The sequence below is a fragment of the Amphiura filiformis genome, chromosome 10 (assembly GCF_039555335.1).
Source record: "Amphiura filiformis chromosome 10, Afil_fr2py, whole genome shotgun sequence".
NCBI classification, from domain to species: domain Eukaryota; kingdom Metazoa; phylum Echinodermata; class Ophiuroidea; order Amphilepidida; family Amphiuridae; genus Amphiura; species Amphiura filiformis.
The window spans coordinates 17,426,408-17,435,262 of record NC_092637.1 but is presented as its reverse complement, the minus strand read 5'-3'; the positions used below and the strand labels follow the sequence as shown (position 1 = coordinate 17,435,262).

Genomic DNA, 8,855 nt, shown 5'->3' with positions numbered 1-8,855 from the left:
CAAAATGAATCAAAATTACACACCGGATTACTTTAATACTCTACTCAAAAGCTGTTCCATGTCAGTGCATTTTGCTGTTGTGTCAGTTGGATAACTGCTTGGTTACTGACATGTGTTAAGAGTAGAGTATTGAAGTAAACCTGTGTGTAATTTTGGTTCAATTTGATGGACAGGATTTCAAGATATGACCTTGTGAAAAATTATAAGTTTCTTTTTGAGCTCAGTTTATGATCAATATTGCTTGTAATATATTCAATTATTTTATTTGATTATTCGCACTATTCGAAAATAAACATCACAGATGTTTAAAACAATATTTTCATTTTAAGATTTGAAAATTTAGTTGTACCATCACAGACATTTTCGGGGATGAAAGTGGGGACGACAAAGAGTAAAATAATAACTAAAAATGGGACGAACAAATGACAAATGGGGAAGAAAATTTAGCTTGCCACCCACACTACAAGACTGGCTACGCTGCTGTGTATAATATAGTCAGTGGTGTAGCGACGGGGAGGGGGCACGTGCCCTGTGCGCCATCTTAGGGGGCGCCGAATTGACCAATTCAGCATCGATTCTGCGCGCCACCAAGTGATAAAAGTTTCATCAATAGTAATGATTAACCCCTCCACGTCGGTGCTGACGACTAGGTCCTTATTTTCTTTAAAAATTCAAACATTTCAGAATTGTACATTTATATGACCATATTTGGAATCGGCATGGAAAATACGTTAAAATGAGTACAAACAAGCCTAGTACTGGTTCAGAGGTTTTTGAGACAGCTCTTGATTTTGAAAAAAAAACCAATATATCAAGACTTGATAGCTTTCAAGCCTATGGCACACAAATCATTAAACGATGATCCCTTTACATTCCTCTCCTTGGCAATCAGGAACACACCATGCCCCATTCGGCGTTATATGCATCTCCGTGGTGAAAATGACAGTAGTGTTGTTAGGAGCTGGGTATGAAGCCTGCAATACATAATTTCATAAAACAATAAAAGAACAATGGTAATTCTGTCTATAATAGAATATTCATTACTTAAAAGAATATATTTATTAATGATTCCTGCTTCATAATCAAATCAATTCTGTTTGCATTATTTTACACATTAAAAAAACCCGTTTGAGCCAATTTGCTGGATATTTTGTAACGTTTTACCGGAAACACTTTTCAAAGCTTTGCTTTAAAAACCAATTGGGTAATTAATTTTGTTGCAATGGTTACGTACCTCAATTAAAAATGCTTGCCATCCACTGTAGGGTCTATGAAATGCAACTTTATATTCACTTGCACTCTAAAAAATAATATAGGGAAAATGTGCATCAACATTCTACTTCATATTCAGTGCAGCTGAAATGGGCAAATTCAATCACAAAATACATTATTAAGAATGTTCATGGATAATAAAGGTATTAAATAGTGTACATTTCGAATGAAGCCAAATAAGTCCAATGTACGACGTCATACAGCATCAACTACTGTTAATGAAGATATACGATATGGCGTGAACACGTCCACGCGTGGCTTCATTCCGGTGCAACGCATGTGTGTTCTCAGAAACAAACAAAAATAACAGCAATAGCAACAATTGATTTGAGCATTATTTGATGGTATAATTCGTATTCCAATCTCACATGCTATACTCATTTTCTCTTATTTGTTATAAAAGTGATGAGTGACACATACCACTTGAGTGACATCAAATGACCGGTAAACAGATGGGTTGATAGCAATATCATCTGGGTTGCCAGGTTCTCTAGCTACCATCAGGCGGCATAGGACACGCAACACGGACGTACGAGGCTGGCGAAGATACAGGGCTGACAGCCCCATTCACAATACACGGTTAGCGATTATAAATGGACAATTAACATACTTGCAGTGGGGTACTTTGCAGAACCCCAACGGTTTTAGAGTAAGATAATTTTGCTTTGACACCACATAACAAATTTAGAATTGTTTGTGAAGATTTCATGATTATGTGTTAATCCAATGGCGACGTCAAAAATAGCGATATCGCATCCACCATCATCTGGCTACCATAAGCCTCCAATCACGCCTACAATAAACCAAACACATGTCGCCCTCTATTGTCGGTATTATAGCAAGAGGACGCAGTACCGTAGCCAGCACTGTAGTTGCAAGGAGCAAAGACAAATTGTCGTCCCCGTTTGTCAATTTTTCGTCCCATTTTTAATCATTTTAATGACACTATACTTTTTGGCGTCCCCATTTTCATCCCTAAAACTTATGTGGTGGAGCAACTTGCCCTCCCCCTGGCTACGCTAGTGAAAGGACGGATTTTAGTAATATGTGATGCGATCAAGCAAAATCAGTCGGAACTCGGCAATAATAAATTTTTAGTTTCATAAAGAATAGTAAAAAGCATTTACAGAGCTGGAGTTTGCAGAAAACCCCATTGAAATTGAACAACCAGTTCCAAAGATATGAACAATTAAAGAGTTTCCAAAACAAGAGGAAACAAAAGGAAAAATGTCCTTTATTTGGCTATATTTCAAAATCAATATTTCCGAGTTCCGACTGATTTGGCTTGATCGCATCACATATGTGACTCGATAGAAGAAGAAAAAACCAGGACGATCATGTTATCTAACATGATGCAGACATGTCTACAGTAGAATACATCTCGACCTTTGCAGGACTTAACCCCATTAAAAGCTATTAAACCAAGATAACACTCATTGAAACAGCTCAACTGATTAAATCGGATCTTCTCTGGTTGTGCACAAGTGTCTGTTTTCATGTGCGATATCGCAATAAAGCTGGTATTCATAGCTTCAGTTGGGTAACCGATTATAAAGGAAACGAAAGGAAACAGTGGTATGTGTACCTTTGTTCACGAAATGAGACAATGGCGTGCTTTTTGTAAACAAGCATTCTTGAAAATGAGCAACATAATGATTGTTGACTTAACACGGTTTGGAAATAATTTCTTCATATTTTTGGTGTTATCTGTCGTTTACATGTCCTTCCTAAAACACAAAAGTACGACCCTCTCCAAACACCTAAATTAGCTAAAAATTTAGGACATGTTACAAAACTATATTGTCTAGAATTTTAGAAGAGTACTTTTAATATTGGCCGGTTATTTTTCACACAGCGACGTTAACTAGGCAATGTACTATTACCTATAACATTAACTAAAACACCAAAGTACGAATATTTCCAAAGATCTAAATTAGCAAAAATTTAGGACATGTTAGAAAACTATATTTTCTAGAACTTTAGAAGAGTACTTTTAATATTGGCCGGTTATTTTTCACACAGCGACGTTAACTAGTCATATCCCCATACTTTTAACGTAGGGCTATTTGTAGAGGTCACGCGTCAATGGGAAAGAGCACTGTGTATTGTGTATAGGAAAACGGACAGTAACTGCAGTATGAACATACTAAGGCACCATATCTAAATTGGTTCGATCTTAGGTTCGATACATAAACAATAATAACTGCACACTATCTGTTTTGAGGGCGCTGTGGGCATGGTGGGAAATCGGAGGGGCTTGTTTTGGGCTGAGGTACATTACCGATGCCGAATCCACACCCCAAGGATTTCACGCAATGACCAATTGAGATGGTGCCAAGTTATTGTCATTCTTTACCGCAATTTTACAATTTTTTAAATAAAAATAACACATTTTGACTGTTGAAAATGCATCGCAATGTTTATGCGCATTGACGATATGCACATGTACACAGGCTTACTCGCGAGATCTTCTAAATTCCTCAAAGTTTCCTTTTGTCTCATCCTTTTCTCCCTTCCTCCTTTTTACAAGTTTATTTCCTCTTCTCATCCCTTATTTCCTCTTATTTTGTTTTCCTTGCTCACGCTTCTTCCACCTTCTCTTCTTCTCTCTTGCATTTCTTCTTCCCTCCTCTCCATATTATCTTTTGCTCCGACTGCTATTTGACCAAATAAAGTAGGAAACTTTTCCTAATGTTATAAAAAGTGCTGTGTCATAATTGGCTAGAAACCAATCGCTCGTCATTCAGCATGCTCAGCGATGGAGTATGACATAAGATTTTAAAATACCTTCCACGTATTAAGGACCGTGCCTTCCATGCTTTGATTTCTGTCGGGACTTGATTGGTTTTGAAATCGATGATGGCGTGTGAAGCATTCTGAAAGAAAAAATAAGATGTGTCGTCGTTGAATGTGACCTTTAAATTCAAGTGGATGCCAAATTCAGAACATCCTATTCATAACCGTGATGTCGTGGTTACCGTGGTTCGTTATTCCAAAGGATCGATATTCTGAAGGCTTATTTCGTCGAATTTACCAGTTAGCATCCTGGACAACCGATTCTTTTGTTATGCAAGGCTCACTCAGTCATTTAATGAGGCAATACAAACGATCGAATTTGGTGTTGAAATGAGCTAAATTTTTAGTTACACCTTTTCGATGTAAAATTAATTTTCTCGGCCAAATGAAAAGCAATCATTTTCATTTTTTCAGTAAATGTCAGGAAATATTGTAGTGCTTGATACTGTATTTTTTTTCAAATTCTAGTGTTAAACTTAGGCGTGAAATTTAGTCATTTAGTGTAAGATTTTCGATTTTGATAGGCTTAAACTCTGCCCGCGAGCCTTTTTTTGGATCAACCTTTTAGCTTTTCAAAGTAAGATAGTTCGCTAAAGAAGGATTTTCCCAACTTTCTAACGCACATCACCGTGAGCGATATATCATAGTTTTGTCAGAATTTCCGTTTTGATTCCATAATTTTTGACTACCAGCTGAAAAATTTTCAAATCCACGCGTGAAATCTTAGGCTAATACTAGCATTGTGGACCGATATCTCTGTGTGCCCGGCCTGGATACAGTGTTGCCAGAACTTCAATATAGCATAGAAATTACCTAGTGTTTCAATTGTCATGAAGGTGACTGGGTATAGTGCCTTTTGTTTGTGTTTGTTTGAAATTGCTTAAACCCACCGAAAGTCATAATGAAGCAGCCAAAACAATACAAGGTTAAACATGGACGTTTATAACAACGTATTATAATGACCTAAAGGAAAAATCATTTATGGCAACAATGAGCCTTGCATTGTAAGTCATGGTTAAAATGTGTTGAGTACCCACCCCACCCCCATAGGCCTACATAATATTACATACCGGTACCTTATAATATTTATATAGCACGGCTATACCTATACATTTAGAAAGTAGGTCCTATAGCGCTAAATTATGACAAATAGGCCTACACAAACCCGAACGCAAGTCTGAAGGGTGTAATGAAAATGCCAACCCGCGATGGGGGGGTCATTCAAAATTCACCTGGAGATAGGAGGGACAGAAAATTAAAATCCTCTCTAATAACACGCGAATTTTTCTAGGTTTGGACAGTGGATTTCCCATGGACCTCATCCTAGGTAAATAAACAAACAAACAAACAGACAAAATGGTTTTCATAATCATGGAATCCATAGCCCCTATAAATTGAAATTGCAGGCTATCACGGGAGCAAATTTCCAAAATTCACCTCATTTACCAGAATTGGGGATTTGGGCTACCAAATCGCTGGTCAGGCAATCCTGGTTTTCAATGGAAAAGGGACCTGGTTGACAACAATTGAAATATCGATTATTTCTGCTGGTTGCTCTCGAGATAAAGTACTGAGTTTGACATTTTCGGAGCATGAAGGGAAAAAGGGTAAAATAAAAACGGAAATTCTGACAAAACTATAATATATAGACCCACACGATGTGCTTTACAGAGGTGGGAAATATCTTTCTTTAGCAAACTATATTAGTTTGAGACGCTAAAAATGAATTCCGTAAAAAGCTCGCGGGCGAACTAAAGGCCTTTAAAAATCAAAAATATCACACTAAAAGACAAAATATGATGCTTGAATTTTAACACCAGGATTTAAAAAAAAAAGTATATCCAAGCACTATGTCTTTAACTGACATTACTGAAGAAAAAAAAAATATTGCTTTATATTTGACCAAGAAAATAAAGTTTTTACCTAAACCAAAAGCCAAAATATAATTTATTTAAAACATTTTTAAAACGTTTTTGTGTTTGCTGGGTAGACATAACTTTGAGACATAGCTGTTTTTGTTACAAGTAAATCAAGGCAAAAATAAATGCATGTTTCAAATTTTGTTTTACATACTAACCTCATATCGCTTCCAGCTTAGTGTTGGTAATTCCCAATTCTGTAATCAAAGTTAAGAACCAAAATGCGTGTAATTTGCATAAACGAATGTATCGATATCGCTACTTAATATCAGATATTTATCTACGTACGAAATTAGTAGCTCTAAAATGTCGGTATCTAAGAGTTGGCAGACGGCCGTATCCGGGTTGTTAAATTTATGTTACGCATTATGAATTATTTTGAATTGGAGAACAGAGGACCAGCGCCTTTAGCTCTAGACAGCAGCATATTCATTTTAACGGTGCTCAGTGCTATAAGTACTGAGTAATCAAAAGAGGGCAGCATACACTACAGGGTTAGCTACCCAGATAAACGAGCATAATGTGCATGCGGTTATCTGACTCGGCAGCGCATCACCGTTAAAAATGTATATGCTGCCCTCTGGAGCTCACGCGCTGACCCCTTGTTCTCTAATTCAAAATAATTATTCATGCGTAGCATGAATATTAACAAAAATATGATTCCAGATTCGGCCGTCTACCAAACTCATAACGATTTGTACGAACCATAACACGATTCTACAATTCAACTCGTCGAGTGTTTGAGCTACGACTGCGCTAGACTAAGTCCAGTCTAGTGCCGTGTTGAACTGAAGTTCTCTATTATTCCTAAATTTGACATCAAGGATATATCTATATTATCATATTCAATCCAATAGATTATAATTCAATCTACTTTGATTTAAAAGTTACAATTCAATTTTGGATTTTCCCGTGCAACAATCTCATATATTGATTTTCAATCTAAGGAATCTAGAGAGTACATTTCATATTCTAGTGGCATGTCCGACTAGCGGCATATCCGACTAGCGGCATGTTAGACTAGCCAATATGTCAGACTAGCGGCATTTCAGACTAGCGGCATGTCAGATTAGCGGCATTTCAGACTAGCGGCATGTCGATCGGACTCGCGGCATGTCAGACTAGCGGCATGTCGGACAAGCACAGCATGTCAGAATTGTGGCATGTGAGACTAGCAGCGTGTCGGACTCGCGGTATGCCAGATTAGCGGCATGTCGGACTAGCGGCTAGGTCGGACTAACAGCGTGTCGTTCACTCGGACTGACGAGTGAACTACCATTGTGTACCTCTTTTACTGCTACCATGAAAGCAGTAATACTTTTCAATAGTGTCCTGTAGTGTAACGTCATAGAATGTTCGGCATTCGGTACAATTCTGAAATAAACGTGCAAAATTGAATCACACTGTATTCATGTGTTTTAGTCTTGTTTCTATAATATAGGCATAATAATTATGGTTGGACGCAGAATGCTCTTTTCCCTCTCTCATTTTGTTATTTTGAGGATGCTAAGCTTTCTCAGGAGGAATACGTGGTTGGGCAGGAAGAACCTACGTACTTGTGGCCCTTGAACATGTTTAAAACAAAACGAGGTTATATTGGAGGTTTTGCTTTAAACATCTTCAGGGGCCACTGACACAAGCTTTATAAGCCGTTATACATGATGGCCACAAAGTCCCGCATTTTTAGTTTAGTATAATTTTTGTTGCCATGTGGTACAAACTTTTAACTTCAATGTAGTTTCAAGTGAAGGCTTGGGCTTTTAGTCCATGCCATGTGTTACATTTCTGTAACTAAAGATTGATATTAACCCTAAAATTCTTTTTGATCTCGTCTTTGTCAAATTTGATTTATTGTTGGGGTTAGCCTTTAGAATCCCAGCTGCACATTGGGCTATTCCATTTGAAATACATACACCCTATGGAAGACATGACATTAATCTTCCCGGAAGGACTGTGAATTTCAAATGGAGTCACTCATTCAGCTAGCCCCGAATTCACACTGCCTGTATGGAAGATTAAAGTCATGTCTTCCATAGGGGGTGTATGGATTTCAATGGGAATAGCCCATTCCTATCCAATCCACAGTTAAGAACTTTCCTTCCCCTTCCCGTCCCCACACCCTTCCCTTCCCCCTCCCTCTTTACCTTCCCCTTCCCTCTCCCCTCCCTCTTTACCCTCCCCTCCCCTATCCTTGGATATAAACGCACCTCATATACGTAGGTCCTTGCATTTGATCGAAGTAGTAATGAGAATCATCGGGTATGAAGAATTGGTCGTTGCTGCCACTAACAACGAACTTAGGCATTGTTAGTCTGTCTCGGTACTCTTAGTGGAAAAAGAAATTGTACGGCAATAATATTTTAAGAATTAATTCGCTAATAATATATACATGCTCCATCCGTCATATCATTGGTACCACCAACACACCCCAACAGACACTCCAGCACACCACCGTCCGAATAAGTGTGTAAAACTGGTACATGAGGCCCCATGTCACATGGGGGAAAATGGGAAATCACATTAAAACAGCAAACTATTTTAACATGTCGGAACATTATGACAAAATTAGAAAAATTTTGTTAAGTATTGGTAAAAAAGTCTTACAAATTATAAAATTCAGTGAAATCACTCAAAATCGCATAAAATAATGGCAAAAAAACTAAAATCACAAGAAAAAATATAAAATCACATGAAAAAATATTAAATCACAAGAAAAAATATGTAATCGCAGGAAATGATGTGAAATAACAGTAAAAATCATTACATTGTTAAAATTTTTTGTAAATTATTGTAAAAATTAACCAATATTTCAAAAATCACTGAAAAATATATAAAATCGCATGAAATAATGTAAAATCGCATGAAATA

At 37.3% G+C, this 8,855-nt stretch overlaps 1 protein-coding gene across 1 annotated transcript; it reads right to left on the bottom strand.

The window, feature by feature from the left end:
* Positions 1 to 1,328: 1,328 nt before the first annotated feature.
* Positions 1,329 to 8,296, bottom strand: LOC140161701 (autocrine proliferation repressor protein A-like). The gene is made up of 5 exons (XM_072185002.1): positions 8,195 to 8,296; positions 7,274 to 7,361; positions 6,146 to 6,184; positions 4,060 to 4,148; positions 1,329 to 1,356 (listed from the first exon to the last, which is right to left on the bottom strand). Exons 1-5 carry the CDS (start codon positions 8,290 to 8,292, stop codon positions 1,329 to 1,331), a joined length of 342 nt encoding a protein of 113 aa, XP_072041103.1. The 5' UTR covers positions 8,293 to 8,296.
* Positions 8,297 to 8,855: the final 559 nt, after the last annotated feature.

Excerpts from the sequence above, each read along its gene's own strand:
- LOC140161701 (XM_072185002.1), bottom strand. The coding sequence starts at position 8,292 with ATGCCTAAGTTCGTTGTTAGTGGCAGCAACGACCAATTCTTCATACCC. Across the intron at positions 4,149-6,145 it reads TAAGCTGGAAGCGATATGAG|AATGCTTCACACGCCATCAT; the intron begins GTTAGTATGTAA and ends TTTTTCTTTCAG. Across the intron at positions 1,357-4,059 it reads CGGTCCTTAATACGTGGAAG|CTGCACTGAATATGAAGTAG; the intron begins GTATTTTAAAAT and ends TGCCCATTTCAG.